The sequence below is a fragment of the Chenopodium album genome, chromosome 2, assembly GCF_948465745.1.
Source record: "Chenopodium album chromosome 2, dcCheAlbu1.1, whole genome shotgun sequence".
Lineage (NCBI taxonomy): Eukaryota > Viridiplantae > Streptophyta > Magnoliopsida > Caryophyllales > Amaranthaceae > Chenopodium > Chenopodium album.
Window position 1 is genome coordinate 4229555 of NC_137835.1, and position 17796 is coordinate 4247350.

General features: G+C 31.9%; 1 protein-coding gene across 1 annotated transcript; it reads left to right on the plus strand.

Annotated features, from left to right (window-relative positions):
- Positions 1–2402: 2402 nt before the first annotated feature.
- On the plus strand, positions 2403–4971 carry LOC145606604 (uncharacterized). Its single transcript, XM_081662398.1, has one exon. The coding sequence runs from the start codon at positions 2450–2452 to the stop codon at positions 4799–4801; it is 2352 nt and encodes a 783-aa protein (XP_081518524.1). The 5' UTR covers positions 2403–2449; the 3' UTR covers positions 4802–4971.
- Positions 4972–17796: the final 12825 nt, after the last annotated feature.

Below are 17796 nucleotides of genomic sequence, written 5' to 3' on the forward strand. Positions count from 1 at the left end.
TTGTTATACATGCATGGTTAACTAATCATGACTAACCCTTGATTACCACATTCGATGACCAATCTAAAACTAAACTACATCTGAATGTTGATTTGATTGCTCTGAAAACTAGCGTGTCTTAATTCTAAATGTATTTATATTCTTTTGTAGGGTAAAAATCATATTAAACCAACATTTATAAAAATCAGTTTACATTTTTACACCAGTTATAATTTAAGAAAACAATGAAATTCAAACTTCTGATTTCAAAGTCACAAAGTGATTTTCCATCATCTTTATCGAACATATTTGGTTATTTAGGGGGTGAAGTCAAGGGAAGGATGGGTGGAACCGGAGGCCCAACCTTTAATTTCTAAAATTAGCTCTAAAAAATTTATACTACGTATTAAGAATAACAATAATTGGAAACAATATGAAATGGGCCTGGGCAACCCGAACAAGGAGGAGGAGAGTTTGGCCCACAAACAAGGCTTTGGAGCTTCCATACTAAAACCAATTGGCAATAGTAGGAGGTACTCCTCTACCTTATAAAGTAAAACCATCTCTTCTCTTTCTCCAATGTGGGACACTCATAAGTGGGTTACAATGGGTTTCAACAAAGTCAAATGAGTAAAATAGAGATAACATAACATCGTGTGATATAATGGTAATGCTAATGCTAGCATTACCGCTATGAAATGAGTCTACTCCCACCTGTTTGACAATTTAAAATTCCTGAAAACAAGGAAATTCAACCTCCATTTTTGGTCATTCATTATCTTCCCAATAACCTCTTTTTTCAACCTTCATTTCTTCTTACGTGCTCCTCATTTTCTCCCCTTTTCCACTTTTCTTTTTCTCTCTCTTCAATTCTATCCTTAAAACTTCCATTTTTTTTCTTGCGATCACTTATATATAATTAATTTATGAAGGTATGTTCTATTTTAATCATGCTAATTTTTTCATTTCATTTTTTACAGAACAGAAATTTCGATTGTTTTAATTATTTATTTCAATGGTTGTTGATTGAAGTTTTGGGTTTGTTTTATTGTTGAGTGTTGACATTCATGCATAATTTGATTGGTGAAATGATTTATTGTGATTGCGATTATGTTCAAGTAATTAAATTGAATTGAGCTGAATTTATGGAAATCAGAATATTCAACATTGATGTTAGTATGATTTTTTAGAGATCACTTTTATGTCTTTTCAAATTGCAACTTGCCTAATGTTGAGGTCTATTACTCTATTTCAATTGATTAAACTCCACAAACAAAATAACTATCACTTGTTGAATAATAAGGTGAAAAAGGCGAGCAATTAGCGTGCTCGAATATGATCAGTGATGTGTTTGGATGAAGGGATTTGGAGGGAGGGAAAGCGAGGAGCAATTAGTGATTAAGGGAAGGGAAAGATCTAATATTACCTCCGTTTCATATTATTTGCAGATTAGATATGTCAAATTGTTAAAAACTTGTAAATAATATGAAACGGAGGTAGTATCATTAATCCTCGTACCCAAAACTCTTACTTATATAATACTCCGATTTTTTTTCACTATATATCATTTAAGGAGAAAGAGTTAAGCAAATAGTTAATGTACTTTAATTGATTAGTGAAGTTTATAGTGTGTTTGAAGGAAGGAATTTGGAGGGAAAGAATGTGAAGAAGAGCAAGCTATAAAACAAATCTATTTATCCTTTCCTTTATAGCAAGTAAACTTCTCCTAAAGTTGAATATGTTTGGAAGGAAAAAGCGCCTTTCTCTCATCTTTTGTGTTATCTAAATGGATTATCAGAGTATTTGAACCCTGAAATATGTATTTTGGTCATAAGATTAATGGTTGAATGGAAGGAAACCATGTGCTAAAGTGCACATCAATCATCAAGGTACCATAAGAATGCTAACATGAATGTGATTTTTGTATGATTATTGTTGAGGTTGGTTTTACATGTATAATGGCTTCATAAACTTCTGGTAATTGCTACAAGTTAAACCACATATGGATTACACTAGGTGGCCTAAAATTGTATGGAGTATGGTAAATCTAGATGATATCGAGTGCTCTTTAGTAGGCTAGAGTCATGTGTGTCATGATTATTTAATAATCCAATGTGTAGTTTAAAGAAAGAAAGAAAGAATCAGCTTATGTGGTAGATAGTTTGCTGTCTTCATTCAAATGCTTTGCTAGTGCTTTGTGTTTGGTTATCATTTTCTCAATATTTATGTTTCACTAAAACTCTAGTTTATATAAGCTCTTGCCATATATGCTGAGCATATCAATGTTCTGTTACTTCTTCATTCTTCAATTGTACTTGAATAATGAATGGAACTTTAAACACACTGCTAACTTGCTAAGAAATCATTGCCACAATGTCTCTTATAATCTATTTCTAACGTGATAATCTTACTGTTTCAGAAACATATTGGGGTATCTATACACAAAAGTATTCAGAATAAGAGAAAATAGATGGCACTTGGCTCTCTGAGACATCAGCATCCGAAGGGAAAATCCAAGATGACATCTTTCCGGAGAGTTTGTAGATCAGTATTAGATCATCCATTTCTTATTATTCTGGTAGTATTTCTTATATGCTTGCACCGATATTTCCCTTTCCTATTCTTTCTTCTGGTTTCTGCTTCCCCAGTCATTATTTGCGCTGCTATTTTGCTGGGAACCTTATTAATCTATGGGCAACCAAATGACAACAATGTAAAATACAATGAAGAAATGAGTAATACACGTGTGACAAGACTGACAACTGGAGTTAATGATCATACTTATTCTACTGATAGAGAAGGAATCTTAACTAAAGATAGATTTTCTGAGGTCAGAAACGACATAGTAGAGAAGGGCATGAGAGCGTCTGGGATGTTGAGTTCTGGTATTAGTGTTACTGGAGACTTGGTTAACGTAGTTGACCGGGAATACTGCAATGCAGAGCGCAGTAAAGGTAGCACAATTTACAAGATAAAAATCAATAATAGTTTTGGATTTGCTAACTTTGAAAAGGCAGATGCTCAAATGCCCTGGGATAGAGAGTATGGTAATTCTATCAAGGGGCACCATGATGCTGGTATGCAGGAAAAGCATGCAGATGATACAGTTAATCATGAATATTCCGATTGTGAGTCTAATGGGGCAGAGAAGTCCTCTTTTGACGCTTTAGTTGCAGATGTTATTCCAACTGCTCAGGAGACTCACCCACTTCTAGAATCTGAGGATCCATTACATCCTGATGCTTCTCATGGTGCCTCCCTTAAGTTTGATTTGCAATCCCTTGTTACAGATCACAGTAGTGAGGATTCAGGCGATGATGACATTGATAAAAATGAAGCTCTCAAGGCTAGAGATGATGAAAATGTGGCAGGTTCATGGATGGAAATGGAGAAAAGCCAACATTTGGAAAGCTTGTTTACTAGAACAATTGAGGAAAGAGACGAAGAGGACGAAGCAGAAGACGATGAAAGTAATGATGATGAAGTTGATGAAGAATACGACGATGATGAGGAAGAGGAGAACACAAATGTGGAAAAGGATGAAAGCAAACAAGTCACTATGTGGACAGAAGAGGATGAGAAAAATCTCCGGCTTGTGGGAAATTCTGAGTTGGAAAGAGATTTACGTTTGGAAAATCTTTTAGCAAGGAGAAGGGCGAAAAGGAATTTTTCAATGATTTCGGAGAGGAATTTGATAGACTTGGACCGCCCTGATATTCCTTTCCAAATTCCACCCATTTCTACAACAAGAGTAAATCCTTTTGATACTCCTGTCAGTACATATCAGCAGCAGTTTGGCATTCCACCTATTCCTGGGTCTGCTCCATCTGTTAGTGTACCAAGGAAAAATCCATTTGAATCTCCGTGCACTTCTCCAAAAGGTATTCAGAATCTTGCAGAAGAACATAAAGAGGAGACCATGGAAATGAATTTGAACGATGCTATATTTCACGAAAATGGAAGTTCAAGCACAGGATATAATCCCTTGGGGGACATTTTGAAACCAGATTTTGTGGAAGTAAACCGCAAGGATGCTGTGTTCCGCCGGTATGAAAGTTTTAGCACCGGATATAATTTCATGGGTGATACTTCCAGACAGGACTTCATGGAAACAGACCGAAGAGAGGCAGTACTCCGTAGGCACGAAACCTTTAACACCAGATCAACATTTCGAAACGTGGTTACTACACCAGAGAAGCTTGCTTATCTTAAAATGAAACCTGTGTTTGTTCCAGAACAGGTTGGAGATCATGAATTGAGACATCCTTCTTCAGGGGGAGAATCAAGCCATGACAGTGACTCGACAGTGAGCTCCTCTAATTCCGATCATACTGAATCCCCAACCACTCTTTCAATACAAGAGGACGCGGAGTCCAACAAAGACTTGATTGCTGAAAGTGATCATGCTTCTATCCATTCTGAAGACTCAAGAAGTGAGTCTTCTGACTCGGTAGATTCTCTACACAATGATCCTGAAGAGTTTGTGGACAGTTTGGAAGCAAATGCAGAATTACATGCTGATCATATATATCAGAAAGCAGATGCTGCTCATGAGAATGAAGATGATACTTCGAGCAGTACTTCAACGACATCAGAAGTTGATCACAGTTCTGAAAAGTTAGGCCAAGGTGAAGATGAAGCTGTCAACAATAATTTTGTGCACTCACCTAAAGCTTCTTCGACCATGTCAGATGTCAATCCCGTTAACATGGAGGAAGACCATGGGATTATAGAGCCTCCAGTCTATGATTCAAGCCCTTCAGGTACTGATAAAATCACGCCATTTTCTATCACAGATCTCAAGAGTAATGTAGAAATTTGATTACAACTGGCGGTCTCCAACATGTAATTAGGAGGATAACTTTAACATTGTTCTGTAAAAACGGATCATGCTGCATACATGAAACTCGCGACAATATAGTCACATTGTCACATATGGAGTAATAGTTTTTGATGTAGAGGTAGTAGAATAGATCATTGTTCTTAAGAGGCTTCACAACTTGTAAAAATTTTTCATTGTGATTTTACCAGACATAAAATCATATCATTTTGAAATGCTTTCGAGTGAAGATATAAATCTTTCTGTTAGTATTAGCTCTCATATACAGCTTATACGCGATTCTTATTGTCATTGTGGCTTTGCTATCAAGTAGGCTTGCATTTCTTCTTCCATATATTGGAGGAGCATCCAATATATTCAAGAGAAGGAAGCTTCACTGCTCAAGTAGTCATACATAATGCTTCCTGAATATTTGAAATTGAATGTTTTTTCCATGCCTTTGTTGCCCAAGAATGCATACATAGTGCTATATATTACTTGGGAAGTTGGGCCTTGATTCTTGCTTGTTCGCGCCTTTCAGCTGGACTGGCCCAATATTTCTAGTGTCAGATCAGGCCCATGGGCTTCAATGGGTATCTTTATATTTTAAGGCCCACCATTATGCTGTGGGTTTTGAAATCAACAAATAATTTTATCAAATGGGCTAACTTTTCAGAATTTGATTGTAACACTCGTTAAGTTATAATTGTATTTTGTTGTTAAAAAAAAGTTATACTTTACTCTAGAGTACTTATGTTGATTAATATAGCCAACTAATTAATGTTCATGATAAATTTTCTATTCAATATAATCATATTATTATATTTTTTTTATACTTATCATACAATACAGGACCCCGAACTTTAGGTACCACCCCAATTATTTTAGAAATGAAATTAGGCGGTATCTAATCCATCGATTGAGTTTCTTTTCAAAAAATCTCTTTCTATCTCTCATGTCCTCACTTGAGTACAAAGGATCAACTGTAGAAATCCGTCCAAGCAAAGGTTTAATGTCTGAGCTTCAATGAGTGGTCCTTTTATTTATTTATTTTTATTAATTTGTTTTTTTTTTTGGACAAGTTCTTCCATTTTTGCTTTGCCTTTGACAAATTAGGGAGAAGAGAATAGAATGACTTTATTATTATTATTATTATCAATGGGTAGAGTATTTATACAAAACCTAAGAACATAAGATATGAAACAATCTCCTAAAAGATATACTTTAATAATATCTTATAACCTAAATATATTATTCTCCTAATAAGATCAATACAGAAAATATATCACACATATATTTTCCGATATTATCTCTAACACCCTCCCGCAATCGTAACGGCAATAACACGAATGTTACGATTGGAAATACTTCAAATTGTTGAAGCCGAGATGCACACTGTTGTGATGTCGCCTTCAAATTTTTTTTTTCTTCTTTTTCAACGATGAGAACGTTCATCTTTTCGAACTCATCAGTCATCAATCAATCAAACAGGAATGTCATTCTTTTCGAACCTGCAAATATAATAATTTTGGTTTTTCCAGAGCAAAACCGAGCTCCAATCAAATATTGGTTTGTCAGAGTAAACCACACTCAAATTTCTTATTGGTTTTTCAGAGTAAACCACGCTCATATCCAAAGGAGCAAAATCATGCTCGAATCAAGTCACAAACCTTGTCTCACGGCACAAGGAGAACCAAATATATCTTGTCTCACGACACAAGAAGCATAACGCTATTTAATGTCTTCATCTCCAAAGATGTGTTATAGTGGAGGAAGTCCACTCACATACTCCCACACAAAAAAAAATTCTCCCAAAAAAAAAAAATTCACATACACATATGATTAACGTGTACCAACCCAAAAAAAAATAAAAATTTAAAGAGTATTAATATTGCATAGCGGAAGCAAAATTTTGAATCCCACCGGTGGGTTTAACTTTCTAACCCACCGGCAGGGGGAAATTTTTTTGTGAGCGGTCCCAAAATTAAACCTGCTCTTGATACCATGACAAATTAGGGAGAAGAGAATAGAATAGCTTTATTATTATTATTATTATTAATGGGTAGAGTATTTATACAAAACCTAAGAACATAAGATAGGAAACAATCTCCTAAAAGATATACTTTAATAATATCTTATAACCTAAATATATTATTCTCCTAATAAGATCAATACAGAAAATATATCACACGTATATTTTCCGATATTATCTCTAACAGCCTTACACCTTCATTTCATTAGGTGTGGGAAAATTAAGCCAATTATGAAATCTTTGTTTGGAATTGAAAATTGGGTCCATTTAAATAATGGTCCCAACTTCCCATTTTCTTACAATAGTTCCATGTCCAAATAATAATAAATGGGTTATACATACAATCACCCACTCACCCACCCATTATGACCCATGCATCTTAATCTTATCAACCAAATATAATCTCCTTTGCTTTCAAATTTCTTTATTTCCGCCTCACCTAATCTAATCTTTGTCACACCTTTTGATTATTTTTATTTTCTTTTTTTGTTTTGACCCAATGATGTTACTTCAAATTTTTTTATCGTTTCACTTTATGTTTTCTAATGTCATCAATTAATTTTGGATGTATTCTATTTTGGTAGTTAATAATGAAATCCATCTAATTCTCTCCTTTTGATGCTATTAGTGTACCATTTAATTATGGATGCATATTTTGGTTTAGGGGTAGCAAATTTAGATGTTTGAAACTATTGTGAAAGAGAATGGCCGGTTTTAAACGAGATAGTCTCAAATCAACTTATTGTGATACTAGGATAACTTAGAAATCATACTTTTTAGCGTTTTATATGAGATAATTGTACAAAATACTTTCTCAGCAGTTTCAAATCTACTCGATTTGAAAGATTCTTTGTATAATGCGAATTGTAGTCTAATCTAATCCATGTTTTCATTCTAATGTTTATTTATTTCATTACTGTGGTTTAAAATTAAACCTAATGATATGGTCCATCATTCAAGCCAATTATAACGCAAAACACATTTGCATATTAAATATGGTACAAATCAGATTGCATTGCTGTAGAAGAATCACGTCTCAATGTATTAAGTTACTTATCATCTTTGTTTTTGCCAATTTTTTTTTCCAAGAGAGAACATGGTTTGGAAGTTGGAACCACCAGTAATACTTGAGTGCATGTCAATCATATAATATACGAGTACGTACGATTATATTATAATGTTTTGTTATATAATAACATCTACACAATTTTTATTTATTTTTTTGGAAAAAAAAGGAAGAAGAAGAAAGTGATTGGTATGTAGGACTTGTTTGGCAGGGCTTTAACAAGTAGAGGTAACATGGAAAGCTTAAATTATGAATCCAACACCTAACAAGAAAACTAAAAACTGAACAAAAACAGCTTTACCTAGCTATTCCTTAACTTTGATCATAGCAAAAATACAAAGCAAAGTACTATATTTGATAGAAATCTTATTCTATACAATGTTTTATTTTATTTGTAACTTTCATGTCTTGTATCATTGTCTAACTTGATGTATCATATATTCATATGGCATCATCTCTAGCTTTGCTTTCAAGGGCCCTTTGCTAGCTTTCATATTAGTTGGTGATCCTTGTGTGTGTAAAATATATACATGTATGTACAAAAATACACATGCATTGTGGCCGGCCTTCCTATTTGCTTATTGTTTTTTTCTTCACAAATATTATCATGATATGTATGTTATGTTAGTTACGTCCATCCCTAACTAAATCCGTGTTCAATCATCTAAAAATAATATTTTATAATCTTATATTGCTTTGTAAATCTACTTAATTCAAAATAATATAGCTTTAGGGCGAATGTCATAGGATCGAATCTCATCCTAATCAAATTAAGAGGTCGTCATTTAACCATTTGTTTAGGATAAGCCGTATTTAAAAAAAAAAAAAAAAAAAAAAAAAAAAAAAAAAAAATTGCTAAGTTGGGAGTAGCAAGACCCTCAACATGCTTTCACACGCACACATTATTTATGTGACTTAAATCAGCAAACAAAAATCTACCGAATTATTGTATCATGAAATTAGTGATTCCCTTCACATCGATGATCAAATATCCTAGAAGCAACTAATGTAATATCTTTGTTGATACGATTTTTCCAAATGTACCATCAAAATGTAATGCCCCATTGTACAATTTGCATCATGCAATTGACACAATTTCCTCTAATTTTAATTTACCAACTACCACGAGTCTCATAAATTTAAAACGCAACTTGCTACTAGAGAGGTAGAGATGAGTATAGACAACATTGACCTTAAGAGGGACATTACATTATGGCAACCTATTTTTGCTATTCAATCACATTTAAAAGGAAACTATGATGTGGAATTGTTTTGCCGATTTAAATAATATTGTTGAAATAGCGTTGCCTTAAGAAAATCAATCAACGAAAATTTCCATTTTGTTTATGTCAATTCTTTTCTACACGTCTTTTAGGAAAATATTTCTAAAAAGTAATGTTGTATGTTACATGACAGTATGACTTAAATATTAAAGATTTATATTTTTTTTTTTATTTTTAATTAAAATTTTGTACATCAAATACTTCGTATCATATTAGAGAACACGTAACAATTTGGATACTAACCACCAAAAATATGCCTAAAGAAAAAACCAAAAAATCATTGAAAATTCGCAATGATGACTTATGAGTTATGACTACCTTTCTACTCATTCTGTTCCAAAAGCAGCATGTATTTTCACTTAGCATGAGAAAATTTTTCAACGACAAATAAAAAATTTACCATGCAAAAATTTCATTTAATATTAACAAGTTACATTTTACTCTTAGTTAAAAAATACAGTGACAATTGCTTCATCAATTCTTTGAATCAATCGACCCTTTTTTCGTGGGCTATTAAATACGGCCCAATAAAACATCGCCGACGATTCCTCGTGCAATATGGCCCAATCATCAACTATTTATATTGAATAAATAGTTTATATTTTGTTTTGTTGTGCTTTTTCAACCCCTTTCCTTTTGAGAAAGCATATACTTGTATAAGTGAGTAAGACCATCCAACATGGATCCAAGGATTAACAAGAAAGCTCAACTTAGACAAATCATTAAAGTTCCTTTTATCCTCTTGAATGAAGTTTTGTTCAAAAATCTTATTCCACACTCATCGATCGCTCTGATCGTAGAAATAGTACAATTAACATTACACAATCGAAATTACATACATGTGTAACAATGAACATTGATTAGAACAATGATAAGTTAAAGGTAACGGTAACATACAGCTAACAAATTACGTACGAAATTTCCTCTAAATTTAGACCTTGCTCAGAGTAGTACGTGAAAATCAAATAAATTGAATACACCTTTGGAGTATGAGATTAAAATGACGCTTTCGTACCCTATAATATTGAGAGCGACCACCTATAAACTAGCTAAATGTAAAGTCTCACTCAATATCTTCCTTCACCCGAAAAAAGAAGGAATAATGAGTTACGAGTGATATACATAATAAATAGTGTGTGTGAATGTGTGATGGGTGAAATTTCAGTTATTGAGAAGGCCATCCATTAATAGGTCAAAGTTACCGTCCACTACATATCACATCACGTCGGGGCCAAATGCATGCGAATTGCATTGCATTGTGGTACTTTGCTACTATTCTTTTTGGTACGTAACATAATTACAATTTATCATTCTTGGTTTAACATTATTATTATTTATTTTTATTATTAATATATACTACTTCGTATTTTGTTAAGGGAAATAAGTTCACTGAAATATCGCCGTGATTGTTTGAAATTAGAAGTCATTAGCAAGCTATAACTATGTATGGCTATAAAGTTAAGTCAGACTTTGTTTAATTAGCTGCTAGTATCATTAAATTACAAATCAATTTGTCAAAACCTGTTAAAGTTTGAAATCTACTCTCTTTTGAACTTTGTCCAAAAATTAAATATACTATCTGTTTATATATATTTTTTTTTCCAGAGAAAAAACATTTAGTCAACTAATTTACTCGTATTATTTCTAATTCAGCTAAAAATTTTAAATTAGCGCGCATTGAAAACATAAAATGCTAGATATTTTAGGAGAAAAAAAAAAAAAAAAAAACTTAGGTGACATATATATACTGATACTGAAAAATTAGCATGTTCTCCATTATAAAATACGCGGGACAACACACACCAACAAGGTTAAGACATACCGCGTGTGCAGTGTGCCTGAAACGTGTCCGCATCAACGTAAACACCATTATTCTCAAGTCTCATAGACTCATAGAGTCATAGAGATAGATGCAAGTATGAAGTAATGGCATATTAGTATGCATGCATGGGTGATGGGTCCTTTGCAGTTTACAAGACTAGTAAATTCAACTATTTTTTCATCCTAACGTTGGGTAATTATGTTCATACGGCAATCTATATAGATTAGCGGCAGGGCGAGTGGACACCTTTAACAGTTTATAATGTTTTATAGGGACTATCTAAGGTCGATCACAATGATCCACAAACACATAATAATAACAATATATAATAATGTAAATAAACTTTTGAATATGCATTTCTTATTTGTAGCTTTATTGCAAAAGGCCAAAATAATAGTATAAAAGAGAAAGAGAGGGCAAAACACTATAATAATTGTAATCTGAATTAGGCAAACCATGCAAATGGCAGTACCCTAAGCTCAGAAAAGTCATGTGACCACCCTGAGAACATGGTACCATGTCATGCAATTCATATTGTTAAAAGTGGTTGCACCCCAAAAATTCCTATTTATTTTTAATTATATCATCCCAATCTCTAGATTTGATGCATTTTTCTTTTATTTCTGAGTAGGTCAACTATTTAGATTGTCCATCACTTAACTGTAATTTGTTTCTGAATTCTCGTAACAGTTTGACTTTTGTATATTCATACGTTAATTTTACTGATTGAACATATTATTTTCTTAAATATAATTAAGAATCAAATGTAATATTCATGTAATTCATTGTTGCATAGTAATAGTCTTAATGTATGATTTTCAAATACTACAAATTTTCAAATACTTAATTGCATATATTTGTGATTAATATGTATATTGGCAAATATGTTTAGTCAAACTATTGCAAGTAAACTTATACTACAAGTAGAACTTATGGAACGATTCATGTAGTAGTATTATATATTTATTCGTTGTAAATGGAATTAAAAGATTGGGAATACCAAACACATATATGTGTGAATCAATTGATTAGTTAAACTCACAATGTGATCTGATTATTAGAATCTTTACAGACTAAAAACAGACAATTCAATAATGTTTCCTTCAAACTGTAGATTTAAATTAATTTGTACTTAATTGAATATCAACAAGGAGTTTTCAAAGGGGAATCATCATATCATCAGCCACAACCAAAAGTCACTTGGATTGATGCATTGGGGAATGTGGTATACATGATCAAACCTTCAAGTGGCCAACACATTATATAAATCTTTAGATTCCTACTTATCTCCAACTAATTCAATGATTTTAATTTCAAAAAAAGACATTTTTTCTTGGACGATTTTTATTTAATTCAGGCGATAATTACATGCCCTAATAAGATACACTCATTGAAAAGCTTATTTGAGCTTAAGTTCATTTGAGAGTATTTGTCTAATACAAACTACATTTTAATTTTAATTTTAATTTTTTACTCAATTAAGATTTGAGGTCATTACTTTTTCGTCACATTAACTTCAATACTATATTACTATGAGTAATATAGATGCATTCATCTAATTTTTAACATATTCAACCCCTTTTTCTTATATAAGAAAGCTTCCTTAAAAAGAAAGTAATTTATCCGTTAAAACAATGTGAAATTAAAGTTTATACCAAAGAAAAAAAAGTTGAAAAAAGCTTCGTAGATAATCCCACTTTCTTGCAAGCATAATGGAGTTACTTTCTCTTCAAAATCAACACTTAAATATATACTGATCTCAGCTTCTTTTATTTTATTTTATTTATTTATTTATTAATTCATTTATTTATATTAAATTTGTGGTTGATCATTTATAGTAGTGGTACTAAATTCAATTAGCACTGTACTTATTGGGAGATAAAAGTCATCACCTTCCCACTCTTGTTGGTTGTGGGAAGAAATCTCGTAGCAATGTACTAGTTGAGCACTTATAATGGTCATTTGATTTGTTTGCATCATTTAATTTATTTTAATTTTCTAAATTTTAGGTGAAGCCGAAACGAATTTAAACTAATTAACCTATTAAAGACACCAATATTTCTACATGATGAATAATTCACGGTATTCCTTGAACATCGTTTTATAATCTAGTAAGTACGGAATAACTTTTATGGATTGCGTATTTTGTGCCAGCAACCATGGAAGTTTTACTATGCGTATGTAGTGTAATAGGGGTTTTTCAGTTAGTGTTATAAAAGTTATTTTAATTCGATAATGTGCTAGGGATCACTCAGTCAATATTATAGGGTTATCATCACTCAGTATTGCAGGACCTACTCGATAAGTGTTATAAAGAGTTACTTTGTTCTTTTAATAGCATATTACATGGTGTGGCCAACCATACATAAGACACGCATTATTATTTATTTCACAAAATCTATCTCTCGATTTTATGATAAATTATTATAGTTTACCTCACCCGAAACTTCATCAATCTTTTAAGTTCATCCTTATCGTTGAAATTTAAAACAACTAAAGTTGAAACTTTCCTAAAATCCGCGTGATCAGCATCAACAAATTGGTGCATGCATCGTTCAAATTAAGTTTGTGAAGGTTTTAATCAATAAGACACGTGAAGTAGTGAGTGAAAGTGAATCTAAACACATCATGTGATATTCAATTTTTAATTATTGTAGTATTATTTGATGTCACGTATCAACATGAATATGGGGTAAGTTTGAAATTTTTAGTACTCCTAGTAGGTTGATTTTTTTTGCCTTTTATTTTACCCAATATGAAGTACTAATGTACTATGAGTAGTTGATTGTGATTAAACTAATTCTCATATGAACAACCTATTTTTTTGTCGACTAATTGAATAACAAAAAATTGTTGGTTAGTGAAAGTCATATAGCACGAGAGAGACATTTGCATATGGTGATCCAATTTCTCTGAGTGTGTCATCACATTATAAGTTGAATAGTAGACGAAATCCATTTAAATTGATGGCGTGAAATCAATCAATATGATGTGGTTTTAGCAAATATAGCTATGTATTTGTGTTGGTAGCGTAGTGGCGGGGTTTGAGTTCCAACTTGCAATTGCGTATTTAGAAATTACGAATAGGATAGACAACTAATTAAACCGTACAGTTATTCATATATGTTCATTAACATAATATCTTTTTTTTCTTAATGAATTACACTGTTATCTATATTCTCAAGTCAAAACATAACAGTAGTTTATTTACAATTAAAATTAGGAAATTAAAGACTATATGATTATTATTTGGAAAATTTAGGGCAAGTTGATTGATACCTAGGCATGAACATTGAACTCAGCAACCCATGATCAATACATCAACACCGTCCAGGCGTGTGTCCAAACTCCAAGTTAAAACCTACTTCTTGGATTTTTCACAGCAAAGTAATTACACGAGAAAGAGTATACAAGTGCCTACTTTATTCCTTTGTAATTCTACGTTACCTTACTAAGTAGATATAAATTTTTTTCTCTTATGCAAAATAATATCTCTTATTTAATTAATTTTGTGGAGCTGACAATGATACAATATAACATAACAAACAATCGTCTATACACAATACAATATTAATTATTATTAGACTAGGTAAGAATTTATGTTCAATAAGAGTTTGTATACAAAAATAATTTGTTATTAAGCATATGCATAGCTGTATGTAGATCGATAATCTAGAAATTGGAAGAAAAATTCAAGGTGGAAATAAGTTTATGACAAAAAAAGTTTGAATGATATATATTGATTTATGGGTCAGTATTCAATATCGCAAATAATGTTTTGTAACTACCTATGATTTGAGAAGAGACAGGCAATGCCAGTAAACTTACGTCAACTTCTAGTTTGTTGTCAGTGCTGTTTTAATGTATGCATATATTGGATCATTTTGACGATTTCCACTATATATGGCCTATGAATACCATATGCAACTGACCTGTTTTTAAAATTTATAGCTTAAGAAATTACTTGTAATAAGTATTATCACAAATTCAAATTTACAATAATTTGAACTTGTCATCTCTCATTTGTGGTGTAATAGAATAGCAAATATTCCTGGTGACAATATAAGTTATGGAGTAGTTGACAATAAGATCTAGCTAGATGGTTGCCAAACAATTCCGACATTATCATCGACTTATCTCTATCAGGGCTCGATCTGATCTCTTTAGCCTTTTAATCTAATTTTTATCATTAAGAAGAGAAAACCAATCCTAAGCTTGATAATAAAATGGTACTCATATGTCCTAATAATTAGCGCTGCTGATGTATTCCTGTCATGCATATTTTACCGTCAAACTTCAATTCCTTAAAAAATCGGAGAGATTCCAAAACAAATGTGGTGCCTCAATATTTTCTTTAGAGAAACTATTCAACCTTAAATGACCTAATTAGAAAATTAATACTCAAGGGTATACTATTCATCTAAGTCATAGTTAAAGATGTTACATACACACTCATCTATGTATGTGTCTATATGTAGGCCATTCTAACTTCTAAGCATGAATTTTCTAGCAAGGCACACAACTAAACAATTCAATTCTAGATTATTAGAGATAAACTAAAATTCTTCTGAGCGCATATGATTCTCTACTTGGAAAACTGAAGAAATTTGACTAAATATTGCATAAGTAACGACAATTTAACAATCTAGAAGTTTATTAAGTTATTGAACCAATCACCAACATGATCAATTAGCATAATATATATTTTGTAATTAATTAAATTATTTATTAATAAGGCAATTGGCAAATCAAGAGAGGAGTTTAATGCCTCGTAAAGATGTATAATTGTCCCTTGAATAACAAATTTTTGAATATTAAAATTGAAGTAAGTCTAAGAGAGATTGGATCGTCATGATAAAAGGATTCTTGTTGTCTATATATGCCACCCATATCATACAACTCCAATTTGCTTTTTTGATAGTGCTAGCTTTTATTCATTATAAAAAAAAAAAAAAACACTCACACAACTCAATATGACATATATCTGGCCCTTTTGCATTTTGTGATTATTGTTGTTGTTGAATTATATGGATGCTAGAGACTATGTTAGTTGATTATTGTTTCTTTTGAAATCACAATGAATTGAACTGTTTATTCAAACCGACTAGGTTTAACCTTTAAAGTATTGAACCTAAAAAGTTAGTGTCAAATATAAATCATACTAGATTGTAACAGAAGAAATTTGCATGCAAAATAAGAAATTTTAGGTTTTCATTCATTGAGGAGTTACTTTTGGGAATTCGAGTAAAGGATATAGTCATAACTCATGAGTGCATTCACATTCCTATAGGAAAGTTTCAATCTAAAGATTAAAGATTTTTATTATTAAATTTAAAGAAACACGGAATTATTTCCGTAACTACAAACATGAATTGATAAGTGTTGAGCCTCAAGCCCTCAAATCTTATGCTCATTAGTCATTAGATGATAGTTCAATTTTGTTTCATAAAGTAATACAGTACTATAATCCATGAAAAGAATGGTTGATGGTACTCCATATTATTTTTAACTTGATATCTAAATTTAATAATTTCATTTATGGAGGTTAAAATTTTGCTTTAGCCACACACAAATTTACCGATCAATTGATTTTTGCATGTTTCATATCGTGGCTTTGGTGTAATTTATTTTGAATTATTAAGCACAACAATATTTTGTGGCCAATATAAAAGAAATTTTACCTAGAAGGAAAAATAAAAATAGAAACACGTATAAAACAGCAAAATCAATGATATGTACTACTACCTTGCTGCTCCTTTGAAGGGTAACCGACCCCTATCACGCATGTGCAATGAATAGACCTCCGACATTAGAGAGGCCAACACAAATATGATATCCTTGCCCATTTCAAGTCATATACTGTATAACACCTTTCAATTTTATCCAATGTATTGGAGTAGAATAATAGAGGACCATATAAATTAAAATAGAAGATTGATCGAGCAAACTAAATTGACGGATGGAGGACTAATTAAAAATTTAAAATGTTACAATTATCATTGATATCCATAAATACGAATTCATGTTCCATCAATTTCCATAATTTGAGTTTTCAAATAAATAAATGCATTACTTTATTTTTTTTTTTTTTTTGAAAAAAATCCTACAAGAACACTAAATTTCATTAATGTAAGCCATATGGCATCTACAATTGACAATGAACGATAATGAAAACGAATTTAACAAAATCAAACAAGAATTAATCGGGGAAGAGCTAAGAATCCAAATACATAAATATAACAATTCGGCATATTCTCGATTCGTTGTCTCATACAACTTTTTGAGTGGATCCGTCGTCGCTTCGTAATTTTGTGAGAAAGTAAATTCTTGTGTTGATTCCGTAACCCGAATCCGAGCCACAATCAATAGTAGCCCCGCACAACGGGAGACCAAATTAAGCACAATTAAAACCTTGTCTTTCGAAGGAGTACGAAAAACCTTGTCTTTCGAAGGAGATCGAAAAAACCTTGTCTTTCGAAGGAGATAAACTCTTTCTTTCGAGGGAGACATTATTGTGACCTAAAACAAATTAAAAAGCTTAAAAGAAAATAAATATTGGGGCTTTCCACCGGTGAAATCCGATGGAAGCCCCTTAAAATTAACAATGGAGACTAGGTTTAGGAGAGAGAAGAGAGAAAAGGAGGCTAGGGTAGGTTTTTTTGAGAGGGAGAATAAATGCATTACTTTAAGTAACATGTATATAATGTGAAAATTAATATTTTAACTTTTTCACTACTAGTTCAATTGATAAGATATGATGTTAATTTAGAATGTACACATTATAACTTAGGGCCT

Bases quoted from the DNA above. Each gene is read 5' to 3' on its own strand.
- LOC145606604 (XM_081662398.1), top strand. From the start codon at position 2,450: ATGGCACTTGGCTCTCTGAGACATCAGCATCCGAAGGGAAAATCCAAG.